Below are 17,996 nucleotides of genomic sequence, written 5' to 3'. Positions count from 1 at the left end.
CACAACAGAAATGCCGAGAGATAAACGCACATAAGACTTCAGCCCAGCAAGATCTGCCACAGATTTTCTCAAACCCTGGTGGTCCTTTTGGTGAGCTGGGGTGTTTCAGAGGGCTATGGCCATAGATGTGATGGCCCTCTTGAGAGGCTGACAGAGACTTTAAAAGAAAGTATCAGACAGATTTGTTTTAAAGCGTTATGGAAGTGGGAATAGCCCAGAGGTGTTTGTTCGTTTGTTTTTGAGACAGAGTTTCACTCTTGTTGCCCATGCTGGAGTGCAGCGGTGCCATCTCGGCTCAGCACAACCTCTGCCTCCCGGGTTCGAATGATTCTCCTGTCTCAGCCTCCTGAGTAGCTGGGATTACAGGCACCCGCCACCACGCCTGGCTAATTTTGTATTTTCAGTAGAGACAGGGTTTCTCAATTTGGTCAGGCTGGTCTCAAACTCCTGACCTCAGGTGATCCGCCCACCTCAGCCTCTCAAAGTGCTGGGATTACAGGCGCGAGTCACTGTGCCTGGCCTGCTTAGTGTTTTGGTTTTTTGGTTTTTTTTTTCTGAGACGGAGTCTTGCCCTGTTGCCCAGGCTGGAGTAGTCTCGCTCTGTCGCCCAGGCTAGAGTGCAGTGGTGTGATCTATGCTCACTGCAACCTCTGCCTCCCAGGTTCAAGTGATTCTCTCGCCTCAGCCTCCTGAGTAGCTGGGATTACAGGCGCCTGCCACCACACCCGGCTAATTTTTGTGTTTTTAGTAGAGACGGTGTTTCACCATGTTGCGCAGGCTGGTCTCGAACTCCTGACCTAAAGTGATATGCCCACCTCGGCCTCCCAAACAGCTGGGATTGCAGGTGTGAGCCACCGCGGCCGACCAGTCCAGAGTCTATTTGAAACAGATTTGGAAAGACAGGAATTTAAATCTTACTACTTGTGTAAAGTTGGTATGCAGCAGGCACATTTTAGGGTGTCTGCCCAGCCCACGATTCTTCCATTCCTTCTCTAGAACCTCTGTCTCTCAACACAAGGGGGAAGAAAGAGAGAGACAGAGAGACTTATGCAACCACACGAAACGAATAACTTTTGCTAAGAAGATACGATTGTCTCTCTAAGAAGTTTAGAATTTTGTCTTTGTCTTTGCAAAAGATTCAGCTCAAGTTCGTTTGTGTAACTCATACCAGAAAGCCTTTGCTAAGACATGTGAGCAATTTATCTAATCTCACTAAACTTCAATGTATTTGTGGAAGGAGGCTGCTTATAGATACTTCATCCACTGGTGAAGAGCTAAGTGAGATAATGTGCATACATACTTAGGGCAATGTCCAGCACCATTAAAGTTACCATTTAAAGTCACAGGAGTGAGTTCTCTATTGCCCTGGGCTGTGGTAATCAACTGTGTGTTCCGGGTCAAAAGGCCTGAGGTGGCTCCCTGGAACATGGCCCAGTCTCCACTCGAGTCTACTAACCTGAAGGCTGGGCAAACACAGATTACTTGCTCTGACTGAAAAGTTTGGCAAGAAAATGGTAACCAGGTTGCCTTTCAGTGATTTCAATATTTGAAGATGGCTGGGTCCACTGGCTCACACCTATAATCCAAACACTTTGAGAGGCCAAGGCAGGAAGATCGCTTGAGTCCAGGAGTTCAAGACCAGCCTGGGTAATAGAGCGAGACCTGGTCTCTTAAGTAAATAAATAAATAATCTGCAGGCCGGGCACGGTGACTCACACCTGTAATCCTAGCACTTTGGGAGGATGAGGCAGGCAGATCACGAGGTCAGGAGATCAAGACCATCCTGGCTAATACAGTGAAAACCCATCTCTACTAAAAATACAAAAAATTAGCTGGGCGTGGTGGCAGGCACCTGTAGTCCCGGCTACTTGGGAGGCTGAAGCAGGAGAATGGCGTGAACCTGGGAGGTGGAGCTTGCAGTGAGCCGAGATCGTGCCACTGCACTCTAGACTAGGTGACAGAGTGAGACTCCATCTCAAAAAAAATAAAAAAGAAAAGAAAAAATCTGAATATAATGTGAAAACTTCTTTCGTAAGATTATTCTCCCTGGGTCTTTTAATTTTTTTTTTTTTTTTTTTGGGAGACAGAGTCTCACTCTGTCACCCAGGCTGGAGTGCAGTGGTGCGATCTCAGCTCACTGCCACCCATGCCCAGCAGTTTTAGGGGTATTTTTGTGTTGAGATGCTGATATGGTTTGGATTTGTGTCTCCGCCCAAATCTAACGTTGAATTGTAATCCCCAGTGTTGGAGAAGGGGGCTGGTGGTAGGTGATTAGATCAGGGGGGCAGATTTCCCTCTTGCTGTTCCCATGATGGTGAGTGAGTTCTCACGAGATCTCGTTAAAAGTGGGTGGCACCAGCCGGGCACGGTGGCTCACACCTGTAATCCCAGCACTTTGGGAGGCTAATGCGGGTGGATCATCTGAGGTCAGGAGTTCAAGACCAGCCTGAACAACATGGTGAAACCCCGTCTCTACTAAAAATACAAAAATGGTCGGGCATGGTGGCTCACGCCTGTAATCCCAGCACTTTGGGAGGCCGAGGCAAGTGGATCACGAGGTCGGGAGATCAAGACCATCCTGGCTAACATGGTGCAACTCCATCTCTACTAAAAATACAAAAAAAAAAAAAAAAAAAAAAAAATTAGCTGGGTGTGGTGGTGCATGCCTATAATCCCAGCTACTTAGGAGGCTGAGGCAGGAGAATCACTTGAACCTGGGAGGTGGAAGTTACAGTGAGCTGAGATCTTGCCATTGCACTCCAGCTTGGGCAAGAGAGTGAGACTCCATCTCAAAACAAAACCAAAAAGAGTATGTGGCACCTCCCCCTTCACTCTCTTCTTCCTACTCCAGCCATGTAGACGTGCCTCCTTCCTGTTCGCCTTCCACCATGATTGTAAGCTTCCTGAGGCCTCCCCAGCCATGTTTCCTGTACAGCCTGTGGAACCGTGAACCAATTTAGCTTCTTTTCTTTATAATTTACTCAGTCTCAGGTAGCTCTTTATAGCAATGCAAGAATGGACTGATACACATGCCATGTTTGTACCCATGCCGTTGTGCCAGCCCAAGACTGCCACAGGGCTGGCCAGTCCCAAACACCCTCCACGGCCGGCTCCAGCCAGGCAGCTTTGGGCTGGCCTTACAGGACCAGAACTCAATACATAACTAGCTGACTGCTCCCCGCAACCTCTGGCAGGGCTGGGCAGCCACGACCTCACTCCCCTGCCCTAACTCCAAGGTACTGGTATTACCAGTGGGGGCTCAAAACTGCAGCTGGGTGAGCTCCAAGCCCTCTGCATCCTTCAGCAGGAAGGTCATAAGAAGTGGAAAATGCAACATTTGGGCACGAAGGCAGAAGTGCCTGTTCTCACCTAGGTCCATGGGGATGCAGCCTTAGCAGGCACTCGCCTTTCTCTACCCAGCACCTGCCCTCCTCCAGTATCACAGGACTGAGGTAGGAAGGGCATGAATAGGACAGGGGCAGGGCTTGTAAACACAGCTCTGTTCCTGCCTCTGCCAAACTGTTTTGCAGTTTTGACTCGCAAAAACTGTCCCACGCACACACCTGATTCCCTGCATGGACTGAGTGTGAGGTAGGCAGGCTGACTCTAACCACCCTTCCTCCAATTACAGAAAACAATGACCATCTACGGGCTTCACATATCTTAATTCATTTAATCTTCACAAGAACACTAGGTAGTAAGTGCTATTATTATCCCTATTTTTACAGATGACGAAATGGAGGCATACAGAGTACAAATGAAATTTGTAGCTGGGCGCGGTGGCTCACTCCCGTAGTCCCAGCACTTTGGGAGGCCGGGGCGCTTGGATCACGTGGGTCAAGAGACCGGCCTGCCCAATATGGTGAAACCCCGTCTCTACTAAAAGTACAAAAATTAGCCGGGCATGGTGGCAGGCGCCTGTAATCCTAGCCTCTTGGGAGGCTGAGGCAGGAGAATGCTTGAACCTAGAAGGCGGAGATTGTAGTGAGCTGAGACCATGCCATTGTATTCCAGCCTGGGCAACGAGCGAAACTCCGTCTCAAAAAAAAAAAAAAAAAAAAAAAAGAAGAAGAAGAAAAGAAATGTGTGGCGGGGGGCGGTGGCTCACGCCTGTAATTCCACCATTTAGAGAGGTGGAGGCAGGAGGATAATTTGAACACAGGAGTTCGAGACCAGCCTGGGTAACACAGTGAGACCCCCAAATCTATTTTTTTTTTAAAAGAAATTTGCCCAAAACTACCCAAAGAAGCGTCAGTGCCAGATTTTGAACCAAGGCAAGCCAGCTCCTAATCCTAAACCCCAACCTGCTAAGCACAGGTTATCCTGCCTCCCAGTAAGCCACTCCCTGTCCATGACTCAGACGTAAGTAAACCAGGAACTGGCTACCAAGGAGAAAAGCACCATCATTTGCTCTAAATAAGGTATGCATGTTTCAGGTTTATAGAATTGGGGCTTAAGGCCGGGCGCGGTGGCTCAAGCCTGTAATCCCAGCACTTTGGGAGGCCGAGACGGGTGGATCACTAGGTCAGGAGATCGAGACCATCCTGGCTAACACGGTGAAACCCCGTCTCTACTAAAAAAAATACAAAAAACTAGCCGGGCGAGGTGGCGGGCGCCTGTAGTCCCAGCTACTCAGGAGGCTGAGACAGGAGAATGGCCCGAACCCGGGAGGCGGAGCTTGCAGTGAGCTGAGATCCGGCCACTACACTCCAGCCTGGGCGACAGAGCGAGACTCCGTCTCAAAAAAAAAAATAATAATAATAGAATTGGGGCTTAAGATACACAAAGATGGGGTGGGCACAGTGGCTCACGCCTGTAATCCCAGCACTTTGGGAGGCTGAGGCAGGAGGATCACTTGAGCCCAGGACTTCAAGACCAGCATGGGTGACATCATGAGACCCTGTTTCTAAAAAAAGAAAAAAAAAAAAAGCCAGGTGTGGTGACACTCACCTGTAGTCCCAGTTACTTGGGAGGCTGAGGCAGGAGGATCACTTGAGCTCAGCAGATCAAGGCTACAGTGAGCTATGACTGAGCCACTGCACTCCAGCCTGAGTGACTAAGACCTTGTCTCAAAAAAAGAAGAGGCTAGTGTCTCAAAAATAGAAGAGGCTCATGCCTGTAATCCCAGCACTTTGGGAGGCCGAGGCAGGCAAATCACCTGAGGTCAGGAGTTTGAGAGCAGCCTGGACAACGTGGTGAAACCCTGTCTCTACTAAAAATACAAAAAGCAGCTGGACATGGTGGCACACACCTGTAATCCCAGCTACTTGGGAGGCTGAGGCAGGAGAATCAGTTGAACCCGGGAGGCGGAGGTTGCAGTGAGCTGAGATCATGCCACTGCACTCCAGCCTGGGTGACAGAGCAAGGCTCTGTCTCAAAAAAAGAAAAGATACACGAAGATGGTCCGGGCATAGTGGCTCACACTTATAATCCCAGTGGTTTGGGAGGCCAAGGCAGGAAGATTGCTTGGAACCAGGAGTTCAAGACCAACCTGGCCAACATAGCAAGACCCCATCTCTAAAATAAAAATTATAAAATAAAATAAATGGGACACATGAAAATAGGCTGGGTGGAGTGGCTCACAGCTATAATCCCTGTGTTTTGGGAGGCCAAGGTGAGAGGATCACTTGAGGCCAGGAGTTTGAGGCTGCAGTGAGCTATGATCACACCACTACACTCCAGCCTGGGTAACAGAGCAAGTCCCTGTCTCTAAAAAAAAAAAGAAAAAAGAAAAAGAAAAATTACCCGAAGATGTACTCTGGAAGGTCCCAGCTAAGAAACACATACGCGTTCACATGCACACACACACACACACTCACACAGGCACATAAATACTTCATCCATTTGTTGCTGACACTCAGATCCTGGCCAGACCCACCTCCAGGATTTTCTTTGCCTGGCTTGCTTTGCTTAGACTTTTGACATCTCTCATTTTTCCAGAATCCAACCCAGGCCAAGATCTCTAATGTCGCTGTCACTAAAAGTTGCATATCCCACATCCTCTAGATATCACACACTTCTGGCCAACCTCTTGGTTTCCCACTGTGTATTTTTGGCTTATTCTTTCCAATTCACGCCACTCATGAATCATCCAACACAGGTCGCACATCTCATCCAATCCACGGCATGGCTGTGTTGTGCCACCAACTTTGTGGGTGGCATTTCTTATACCCCAGAGTATAGGCTATCATTATGTATCTAGGTATGACAAAAATGTACATGACAGTGGTTACAATCAGTTACTCCCTCTTCTAGTTCCCATGGCATTCTGTGATTTGCGTGTGTGTAGGTGTATGTGTGTGTGTGGGTGTGTGTGTGTGGGTGTGGTGGGGGGGGCGGGGATGCATGCAGTAAACAAGATGGAAATAAGAGAAGTATACCATTTGTCTCCCAGCATCAATGGCTGCCTGGGTGGAACCTGGGCTTCCTTTTTTTTTTTTTGAGGCAGGGTCTTGCTCTGTGGCCCAGGCTGGAGTGCAGTGGCGTGATCTCAGCTCACTGCAACCTCTGCCTACTGGATTCAAGCGATTCTCCTGCCTCAGCCTCCCAAGCAGCTGGGATTACAGGCATGTGCCATCACGCCCGGCTAATTTTTGCATTTTTTGTAAATATGGGGTTTTCCCATGTTGGCCAGGCTGGTCTCGAACTCCTGGCCTCAAGTGATCCTCCTGCCTCGGCCTCCCAAAGTGCTAGGATTATAGGCGGAAGCCACCGCGCCCGACCCTGGGCTTCTTGAGTGTCAAATGGACATCCTTAGGGCAGGTTCATCCGCTGGATTCATTCCCTCTCCCTCCAGGACGGCTACGAAGAGACCAGTCCCTCCTCAGCCGCCATCAGCATCTTGAGGTGCAGGGCAGTCAGGTCAATCCTGAGGAAGAGGCACAGCCCTCAGGCTGGTGGACCTGGCCCACGGGGGCAGGGAATGATAGCTGCCCTAAGTGCCCAGGGTGGGTTGAAAGTCAAAGGCTGAGGCAATGAGGAACCGCTCTGTCTTGGGCAGGATGCTAGAACCGTGGTGGGTGATGCCACCCCCTTGAGATCCCTTTGGAAATTTGGGGGTTTTCTGATCATCACAATAATATAATAGCAACCTGTGGCCAGGCGCAGTGTCTCACGCCTGTAATCCCAACACTTTGGGAGGCTGAGGGAGGTGGATTGCTTGAGCCCAGAAGTTCAGGACCAGCCTAGGCAACATAGCAAGACAAAAAAAAAGAAAAAAGAAAACAAACTAGCTGGGCATGGTGGTGCACGCCTGTGGTCCCAGCTACTCGGGAGGCTGGGGCAGGAGGATCACTTTAGCTGGGGAAGTTGAGGCTGCAGTGAGCTATGATCATGCCACTGTACTCCAGCCTGGGCAACAGAGTGAGGCTCTATCTAAAAAATAATATTAATAATAGCAACCCACTCCTGGGTTACAGACACAGACTCTGCAAAGATCCATCTCAAGTTCCACAGGACTCCAGTGTCTTATTCAACATTCACACAGATGAAAAATGTTCATCCTCATTTGAGCCCTGAACCGAACTCTATTTTGCAGAAAGGATTTTTTGCACAGTCTTAACATACACTGCATTTTCCAGCAATGAAACTAAATTGAAGCAAAGTGTACTTTGGGGCCAGGCATGGTGGCTCATGCCTGTAATCCCAGCACTTTGGGAGGCTGAGGTGGGTGGATCACCTGAGGTCAGGAGTTCAAAACCACCCTGGCCAACATGATGAAACCCTGACTCTACTAAAAATAAAAAAAATTTTAAAACCCCAAATATATAGCCAGGCATGGTGGCAGGTGCTGTAATCCCAGCTACTCGGGAGGCTGAGGTGGGAGAATTGCTTGAACCGGGGAGGCAGAGGTTGCAGTGAGCTGAGATCGCGCCACTGCACTCCAGCTTGGGAGACAAGAATGACCTCTGCCTCCTGGACTCAAGCAATTCTCCTGCCTCAGCCTACCAAGTAGCTGGGATTACAGGCATGCCCCACCAAGCCTGGCTATTTTTTGTATCTTTGGTATAGACAGATTTTCGCCATGTTGGCCAAGCTGGTCTCAAACTCCCGACCTCAGATGATCCACCAACCTCATGTTGGGTTTACAGGAGTGAGCCACCGCGCCCGGTCTTTTTTTCTTTTTTGGGACAGGGTCTTGCTCTGTCACCCAGCCTTGGGTGCAGTGGGGTGATCATAGCTCAGTGGTCTCCAGTGCCCAGGCTGCACAGCAGGAGGTGAACAGCGGGCAAGCGAGTGAAGCTGCACCTGTATTTACAGCCACTTCCCATTGATCGCATTCCCACCTGAGCTCCACCCCCTGTCAGATCACTGGCAGCATTAGGTTCTCTTTTTTTTTTTTTTTTTTTTTTTTTGAGACAGAGTCTCACTCTGTCGCCCAGGCTGGAGTGTAGTGGCGCGATCTCGGCTCACTCCGGGAGGCAAGCTCCGCCTCCCGGGTTCCCACCATTCTCCTGCCTCAGCCTCCTGAGTAGCTGGGACTACAGGCGCCCGCCACCGCGCCCGGCTAACTTTTTGTATTTTTAGTAGAGACGGGGTTTCACCGTGGTCTCGATCTCCTGACCTTGTGATCCGCCCGCCTCGGCCTCCCAAAGTGCTGGGATCACAGGTGTGAGCCACCGTGCCCGGCCAGCATTAGGTTCTCATAAGAGCACCTATTATGAACTGCACATTGGAGGGATCTAGATTGTGTGGTCCTTATGAGAATCTAATGCCTGATGATCTAGGTGGAACAATTTCATCCCAAAACCACCCCCTACTACCCCCCATCCATGGAAAAACTGTCTTCCACAAAACCAGTCCCTGGTGCCAAAAAGATAGCTCACTGTAGCCTCAAACTGCTGGACTCAAGCAATCCTCCCACCTCAACCTCCAAGTAGCTGGGACTACAGGCATATGCCACCACACCCAGTTAATTTTTGTATTTTTTGTGGAGATAGGGTCTTGCTATGTTGCCCAAGCTGGGATGATATCTTTTGATTTTTTTTTTTTTTTTTTTTTTTTTTTTGAGACAGAGTCTCGCTCTGTCACCAGGCTGGAGTGCAGTGGCGTGATCTTGGCTCACTGCAACCTTCACCTCCCGGCCTTAAGTGATTCTCCTGCCTCAGCCTCCAGAGTAGCTGGGACTATAGGCGTGCACCACCACCACCCAGCTAATTTTTGTATTTTCAGTAGAGATGGCGTTTCACCATGTTGGCCAGGATGGTCTCAATCTCTTGACCTCATGACCTGCCTCGGCCTCTGAAAGTGCTGGGATTACAGGCATGAGCCACTGCACCTGGCCCAAATTTTTTTTAACTTTCAAGGTCAAGGGTACAGGTTTTTTAGAGATCCTGCCTCTAAAAAAAAATTACAATAAAAATCTTAGCTATATATGGTGGTGCCTGGATGTAATCTCAGCTACTTGGAAGGCTGAGGCAGGAAGACTGCTTGAGGCTGGGAGGTTGAGGCTGCAGTGAGCTATGATCGTGCCACTGGAGTGAGCTATGATCGTGCCACTCACTGCACTCCAGCCTGGGCAACAGAATGAAACGCTATCTCGAAAAATAAGTAAATAAACATTCACTGTGTGCCACCCACTGTGTTAACGTGCTGAATCCCCACCACATTAAAGAGAGTCCCACCATCCTTGTTTTACAGATGAGGGAACTGAGACACAAGAGGCTCAGCCACGGCCAGACGAGTGGCTCACGTCTGCAATCCCAGCACTTTGGGAGGCCGAGGCAGGTGGATCACCTGAGGTCAGGAGTTCGAGACCAGCCTGGCCATCACAGTGAAACCCTGTCTCTACTGAAAATATAAAAATTAGCCGGGCGTGGTGGCGGGCGCCTGTAATCTCAGCTGCTCGGTGGGAGGCTGAGGCAGGAGAACTTCTGGAACCTGGGAGGAGGTCGCAGTGAGCCGAGATTGCGCCACTGCACTCCAGCCTGGGCAACAGAACAAGACTACATCTCAAAAACAAAACAAAAGGCTCAGCCACTTGGCAACAGTTACAGGCATGTAGGAGTCAGGGTCTAAGCTCACACTCAGCATGCTGTGCTTCAGCTCTGGGAGTGCCCTTCTTGCACCATCTCTGGAGGAGTGTCTCCCTGTGAGGCCTCTTGCTGACCACCCCCTGGGGTCCCTGTGGCAGCAGCCTGGGGGAATCCTGTCCTCAGATGGGGAGACACGTCCCTACAGGACTTCTAGTCTCCACTTAGCAATGACCCAGGACACCTGAGCATGGCTTCTGTGCACCAGGAGCACAGCCTGCCGCCTCCACATGGAGTCCCTGGGTCTAGAACTCCCCATATTCGTCTACAAATGGCGCCTCTTTCAAGATGTCTTTTTTTTTTTTTTTTTTCAGGCAAGGTCTGTTCTGTCACCCAGGCAGAGTACAGAGTACAGTGGTGTGATCTTGGCTCACTGCAACCTCCGCCTCCTGGGTTCAAGTGATTCTCCTGCCTCAGCCTCCCAAGTAGCTGGGATTACAGGCATGAGCCATCACGCTGAGCTAATTGTTGTATTTGTAGTAGAGACAGGGTTTCGCCATGTTGATCAGGCAGGTCTCGAACTCCTGACCTCAGGTGATCCTCCCACCTCGGCCTCCCAAAATGCTGGGATGATAGGCGTGAGCCACCGCGCCCGGCCCCAAGACGCCTTCTGTGAGCACCTCAGCTGAAGTGTCATGTCCATCCTCTCTATCCTGCTCCTCTCCGTCTCCCCACGATCGGCCATCAGATGTTGTATTTATTTGTTTCCTTACGACTAGAAGGTAAGTGCCAAGAGGGCAAGCACTGTCTGGGAACTGTTGTATACCCAGCTCTTAGAACAGCAACCGGCAATAAGAGGATCCCGGGAAATGTTTGTTATTAAATGAGCAAAAGAGTTCAGAGGCACCAGGTGTGGTGGTGAACGCCTGTAATCCCAGCACTTTGGGGAGGCCGAGGTAGGAGAATCGCTTGAGCACAGGAGTTCAAGACCAGCCTGAGAAATATAGCAAGACCCTGTCTCTACAAAAAATGTAAAAAATTATCCAGGCATGGTGATGTGCACCTGTGGTCCCAGCTGCTCGAGAGGCAGAGGCGGGAGGATTGCTTAAACCCAGCAGTTCAAGGTTACAGTGAGCCATGAATGAACCACTACATTCCAGCCTCCTGGGTGACAGAGTGAGGCCCTGTCTCAAAAAAAGAAAGAGGAGGGAGAGAGAGAGAGAGAGACAGAGTCAGAGACAGAGAGAGAGAGAGAGAGAGAAGGAAAGAAAGAAAAGAAAAAAGAATTTGGAGAAAAGAGGCTGAATGTCAACAGCAAAACTCAACCCCTGCTTCTTTCCCCTTGGATGTAGCATGATTTACTGCCAAGTCTTCTAGCAATTTTTTTTTTTTTTTTTTTTTGAGACAGGGTCTCACCCTGTCGCCCAGGAGGCTCGAGTGCCGGAGTGTGATCATAACTCAGTGCAGCCTTGACTTCCCAGGTTCAAGTGGTCCTCCCTCTTCAGCCTCCCAAGTAGCTGGGACTACAGTCACGTGCCACCACCATGCCTGGCTAATTTTTGTATTTTTCGCAAAGCCGGGGTTGCCCACGGTGGTCTCAAACTCCTTAGCTCAAGCGATCCTCCCGCCTTGGCCTCCCCAAGTGCTGGGACTCCAGGTGTGAGCACCGTGGCCAGCCTCTTCTTGCAATTTTTCAAACCACCCTAGTTCCCCCATCATCAACAACTAGCGTGATATGTGAAGTGTGCGTGGTCTTCATAGGTGGAAAGAATGTGGGCTCCCAAATGGGTAGGGATACACTCATTTTATTTTTTTGAGACAAAGTCTTGCTCTGTTTCCCAGGCTGGGGTGCAGTGGCGCGATCTCAGCTCACTGCAACCTCTGCCTCCTGGGTTCAAGTGATTCTCCTGCCTCAGCCTCCCGAGTAGCTGGGACTACAAGTGCCTGCCACCATGCCCAGCTAATTTTTATATTTTCATCAGTAAAGACAGGGTTTCACTATGTTGGCCAGTCTGGTCTTGAACTCCAGGCAAGGATATGTTTCTTTGAGACAGCAACTGAGTTCACAATAACCTCGAGTAGACTCTGGAGTGCTATAGTCTGTGCGTTCATTCCACTTTTGGGGGAATCCTTGCACGTCTGTGAGTCTGAGGGAACTGTAAGCACAGGGGGCCCACCGGGAAAATGAAATGGTTTTAAAGCAAAACCTCTGATCTGACTTGAGAACCTGGCACGTATCAGGTTTTACCAGGCTAAGACAGCAGAGAGATGTGAGCTGTGCTTCTCCAAGGCATATTCTGTACTGAGATGGGAGGTGAATCATCACACACACATTGAATATATGAGTCCAAGGAGAGAGCACAGGCAATAACACCACGCTCCAAGCAGTTTGCCTGTTACAGGCAGGAGGCAGGGAGAGGTGGAGGTGGAAGGAACAAAGAGCTCATTGAGTATCACCTTCCTCAACCATGAGACTGACCTCGCGACCCCAGCACCTGCTGGGGAGGGAGGGGAAGGGGCATGGAGCCTCTAGCTGCTGGAAAGGGGAAGGATTTGTATTAGTGAACACTAATCTCCCTTTAGCTATGGAAACTGTGGAGGATGCACTGTCTTGCCAAAGGAGGTCTAGAGCCGGCCAGAGCTCTGCAACAGGAGACCACAGAGCGGGCGGGGCACCTGTGGTTGGGCATACAGGCTTAGTGCACGCTGAGGGCTTATGTCACCGAGGGGGTGTCCTGGAACTCCTACGTCTATTCAATGCTCCCCGCTGGTCTGTATTTATTATTTACTTCCTTGGGGCAGGATTAGGGTCAGGCCTGCAAGCACTTGTTGGTCCAGCAAGCTACAGGAGACTTTGTACCCTCAGGGGGAAGACGCATGTGCTTGGTGAGGCTGCCTTCATCGGAACAATGACCACCCCTTGTCCAAATGACAGGCGACATTTCAAAGGAGCAGCTTGCAAAAAACCCTCAGCTGCTGACCACACATGTTCTTCCCTTAGAAAACACCCATCCGGGCCGGGCGCAGGGGCTCACGCCTGTAATCCCAGCACTTTGGGAGGCCGAGGCGGGCAGATCACAAGGTCAGAAGATCGAGACCATCCTGGCTAACACAGTGAAACCCCGTCTCTACTAAAAATACAAAAAATTAGCCGGGCATGGTGGCAGGCGCCTGTAGTCCCAGCTACTCGGGAGGCTGAGGGAGAAGAATGGCGTGAACCCGGGAGGTGGAGCTTGCAGTGAGCCGAGATTGCGCCACTGCACTCTAGCCTAGGCGACACAGCGAGACTCCGTCTCAAAAAACAAAAACAAAAACAAAAACAAAACAAAACACCATCTGGTTGGAGGAAGAAGACGCAGAGCAAATAAATTCAGATGTTTTATTCTGTAAAGCACATATGCACATATTTCAAACACAGAAAATTAATCTGGAAGTGAATGCCGTAACAGATCAGCTACTGACCATCATGCAGCAAGAGGTGAAATGGACCCGCTGGCCCTCAGGACCCCACAGTGCCTGCAGGAGGGGTGAAAACCCAGGACGCTGAAGCCCTACATGCTGCCGAGGAAAACGCAACAGACATGGCAGGTGCCTCATGACAAGAAACACTTACAAATAGAATCAAAACTGATTCAAGTCATACAGTGAAAGGACAAAAGGAAAAAGGAAAGAGATCAATATGATCTGAAACAATCATTTTAAGAGTAAGTTGCTGACCTTCTGCTGGCCCTCCAGTCCGAGATGCCTGAGGGTGAGCTAGTGCTCCTGCACGGGGCCGCCCTGAACAGCAAGAGCACCCTGTCTGTCACACACTTCGAATCCTGAGGTCCACCAGCAAACTCCGGCTGAGCATTGAGCCTGGGAAGTGCTCAGATGGTGACAGGTCCCCTGGGCTTTCTGAGACTCGCTGGAGTCTCTTCAGGTCCTAGGCCTCTTCACCCAGGCCCCCAGGCCTCCTCTCTCCCTGCAGCCTTCCTTTATAAAACTGATTGACTCTGTGTTTCTGTAAGATCTTTGAGAAGTACTTGCTTAGGTGAATGCTGGGATTTTAAAGTGTGTGTCCTGGGCTCAGGACGAGCCATCTGTCCAGGCATTTTTGGCACTTCCTTTCCTCACATCTAACAGTGTCGTCCCTCCCCTGGCTACAGAGTCCAGCCACACTCTGTCGTTAAAACAAGGGTAACTAATATTAGCAACGAGCTGGACTGAACGAACCAGTGAAATTGGCTTTTTCACTGTCTTTCTCCTTCGATACCACTCTGCCAGCTATAAATCTATCCCTATAACTCTGCTTCATTGGGATTTTATTAATTCAATAGCAGCTTAATCTAAAATCTGACGGTCCTAATGATAACAGCGTTTCTAGAGCCAAGCCACAGGGCTCTTTCTCAATCTTGTGTCCTAAGGGTCTCAAAGTCTCTAAGGAGAAAACTAAATTAATAAGTGAGCCATGCATCGTGTAAGCAACTCGTATCGTACAAAGAAACTGGATAGACAAGTATGATTACTGCGCTTGAAACATACGAAAAGGAAAAAGAGGAATACTAACATATCAAGTTACTATGGTGATTATTTTAACAATCTTCAATAAAAGCCCGCAACTGTTTTCCATTCAAAAATGCCCGGGATAAAATGTTCTAAGCCAATGTATTTCAGAATGAAGGAACTAATCCTAATTCAAAACAGACTACAAACCTAGAGTTAAGGAGAGGAAGTACTCATGGTCATGTCCAAGGTTTTCAGTGCCCTTCTGTTATAACATTGCCTGGGAGAACACAGAAGTTATTAGTGACAATGAGCTATTAAGGCAAAAAGTTATTAAGAAAAATAGTAAGAATACAACATGAAAGCACTGAAAAAGATAATGTACAATTTTGCTTAAATGAATAAGGATTAGAAGGAAAATGAGACAGAGGAACTAGACAATCAAACAAAACGTTATAAGAGGGCCGAGTGTGGTGGCTGACACCTGGAATCCCAGGATTTGGGGAGGCCGAGGTGAGAGGATCATTTGAAGCTAGGAGGAGTTCCAGACCAGCCTGGGCAACAGAGGGAGACCTTGTCTCTACAAAAAAAATTTAAAAACTAGCCAGGCGTGGTGGCACACGCCTGTAGTCCCAGCTACTCAGGAGGCTAAAGTGGGAGGATTGCTTGAGCCCAGGAGTTGGAGGCTGCACTGAGCTATGCTCCAGCCTGAGGGACAGACAGAGCAAGACCCTGTCTCAAAAAAAAAAAAAAGAAAAGTTACAAGAAAAATGCTTTTGGTTTTCCCTGATAAATGGCAAATTAGAATTGCATTCCTTCAAACTTCACAGGCACTGTTTTCAAACTCTTCCTGATGTACTAGTTGCCATTTTCCTCCTGAAGATATGTTAGTCACATAAAAAGCAAAAAAAAGGAGAAACCCACCCACTCTTGAAAGAAAGAAAGAAAGAAAGAAAGAAAGAAAGAAAGAAAGAAAGAAAGAAAGAAAGAAAGAAAGAAAGAAAGAAAGAAAGAAAGAAATCCTTTCCTATTACAACTATTAGAATTATTCTTTCTTTCCATACTGTCATCTGCATTCCAGAAAGCAGAACAGCAAACGGTCACTCTAACTCTAGAGCCACTTACATTTTGAAGCCCTTTTGAGTGAAGAGGCTGCTTTAACTTTGACAACAGAAGGGAGGGACAAGAGCGGCCAAGAAGACAGTAGAACCTTCTGTGCCAACTCCAACAAGACCAGGTTCCAGGTCATCCATGTGGAAAATAAAACTTAGATTTTTACCCATGTACGTGACTTAAATATTTAACATTTTACTCAGGATAAAAGCACAAGTCTGTCCTAACTAGACTAGTATTAAAATGAGACTATTTTATTTTTTCTTTATAAAGGAAAAAAATAAACAAACAAAAAAAAACTTAGGTATGTTTCCTGCAAGCAAAATGGAGAAAAAGGTACTATTGTTGTTACTATGATTATTAAGCCACAGACACATAAAATCCACAAAATGGATTGGTGGCTTTGGAAATGCAATACTGTATCAAAGGTGCAGACTGTTTCAAACGTTCTCTACATACTGGGCCGAAACAAGAACCAAACCAAACTTCAACCCCACCAGTGACGCAACGCACCCGTGACCTTAGTGAAAACATCGTCGTGACCAGCTCCAACGCAGCTAGATCCAGGAAATCCTTCTCTAGAGACATGTGGAAACATCCCATCAGGTAGGTCCTCAAGTCCAAGGTAGGGCTGAAGGGCTCTGGCTGCACCCAGGGCAAAGCACGTGCATTATTGGACCAATTTCTGAATAGAATTTTATAAATATGTACAAATCAGTTACAGGCACTTGAAATGTCTTTGGCTGGAATAACCCAACATCGCAAGATAATGTATTCACAGAGCGTCCAGGCCCAGGCTGGGTTCAGCAGGCAAGGATTATGGTTCTCTCAGTCTCTCTCAGAAAACAAGGAGCTGTGGAATTAGGCTTCAGCCAAAGCCACCTGGAAGACAGCAAGCCAAGGAAACCAGTCAAAAAGGGAAGCCCAGGTTAACTCAGCCCCTACCCAAAGACCAGGACGCCACACTGATTGCACATATCAACCAGACAGTGAAGTTACTAAATCCCTAAGAAGAAAATTTCACCTAGGAAGAAATTACTAGAAATCTCAAAGTCTCCTGCAAGATGCAGTCCATCTGGAACCACTGTGCAGAGACAGAATTAACTGGTTTTTGTTTTTTTGAGACACAGTCTCGCTCTGTTGTCCAGGCTGGAGTGCAGTGGTGCAATCATAGGTTACTATAGTTTCCAACTCCTAGGCTCAAGCAATCCTCCTACCTCAACCTCCCCAGTAGCTTGGAATACAGGCATGCACCATTACATGTGGCTAATTTTTTTAACTTTTAGTAGAGATGGGGTCTCACCATGTTGCCCAAGCTGGTCTTGAACTCCTAGGCTCAAGTGATCCTCCTGCCTCAGTCTCCCAAAAGTCCTGGGATTACAGGTGCACCCAGCTGAGGTAACTGTCTTTAAACCTTGATAAACATTCTGTTAGAAGACTTCTTATGCTGATGGAACTACAGAGGAGGCAGCTACCCAGGGTCAGTAGTGCTCCAGTGGAGACTTGAGAACAACTGCCAAGTCACTCCCTTTAATGGTGATGGAGGTTTGGGTATATGATTAAAAATCCAACACCATAGTTTAGGTTGAGGGTAAAGACACTTCTAATGAAGGCAGAAACTACAGTTGGCCTTCTGTAATTGTGGGTTTCATACCCACAGATTCAACCAAAAATACACAAAAGAGGGCTGGGCATGGTGGCTCACACCTGTAATCAACTGTAATCTTTGAGAGGTCAAGGTGGGTAGATCGCTTGAGCCCAGGAATTCAAGACCAGTCTAGGCAACGTGGCAAAACCCCATCTTTTCAAAAAATACAAAAATTAAGCAGGTGTGGTGATGCATGCCTGTGGTCCCAGCTACTCAGGAGGCTGAGGATCGCTTGAGCCTGGGAGGTCAAGGCTGCAGTGAGCTATGATTGTGTTATGAGCTATGATCGCACCACTCCACTCCAGCCTGGGTGACAAAGCAAGACCCTGTCTAAAAAAAAAAAAAAAAAAAAAAAAAAAAAAAAAAAAAAAATTAAAAACAGCAAAAATACTCAGAAGAAAAAAACCAATACATACGAATACAACAATAAAAATAATACAAGTTTTTAAAATACACTGTAACAACTATTTACATAGTATTTACATTGTATTAGGTATTATAAGTAACCTAGAAGCTGGGCACAGTGGCTCACACCTGTGATCCCAGAACTCTGGGAGGCCAAGGCAGGTGGATCACTTGACATCAGCAGTTCGAGACTAGCCTGGCCAACATGGTGAAACCCTGTCTCTACTAAAAATACAAAAATTAGCTAAGTGTGGTGGCGTACGCCTGTAATCCCAACTACTCTCAAGGCTGAGGCAGGAGAATCACTTGAGCCCAGGAGGCAGAGGTTGCAGTAAACGGAGATCACGCCACTGCACTCCAGCCTTGGTGACAGA

The 17,996-nt window shown here is 48.3% G+C and overlaps 1 protein-coding gene across 1 annotated transcript in view; it reads right to left on the bottom strand.

Annotated features, from left to right (window-relative positions):
- Nucleotides 1-13,336: 13,336 nt before the first annotated feature.
- LOC105466333 (transmembrane protein 248) overlaps nucleotides 13,337-17,996 on the bottom strand; it is a 37,770-nt gene continuing 33,110 nt past the window's right edge. Inside the window, exon 7 of the mRNA XM_011715314.3 lies at nucleotides 13,337-16,451. Coding sequence (XP_011713616.1) covers nucleotides 16,431-16,451 — 21 coding nt within the window. The 3' untranslated portion in view covers nucleotides 13,337-16,430. The remainder of the gene's footprint in view (nucleotides 16,452-17,996) is intronic.

This window comes from Macaca nemestrina, chromosome 4 (assembly GCF_043159975.1).
Source record: "Macaca nemestrina isolate mMacNem1 chromosome 4, mMacNem.hap1, whole genome shotgun sequence".
NCBI lineage: Eukaryota > Metazoa > Chordata > Mammalia > Primates > Cercopithecidae > Macaca > Macaca nemestrina.
Note: the sequence above shows the minus strand (reverse complement) of the source record. Positions and strands in the feature narration are given on the sequence as shown.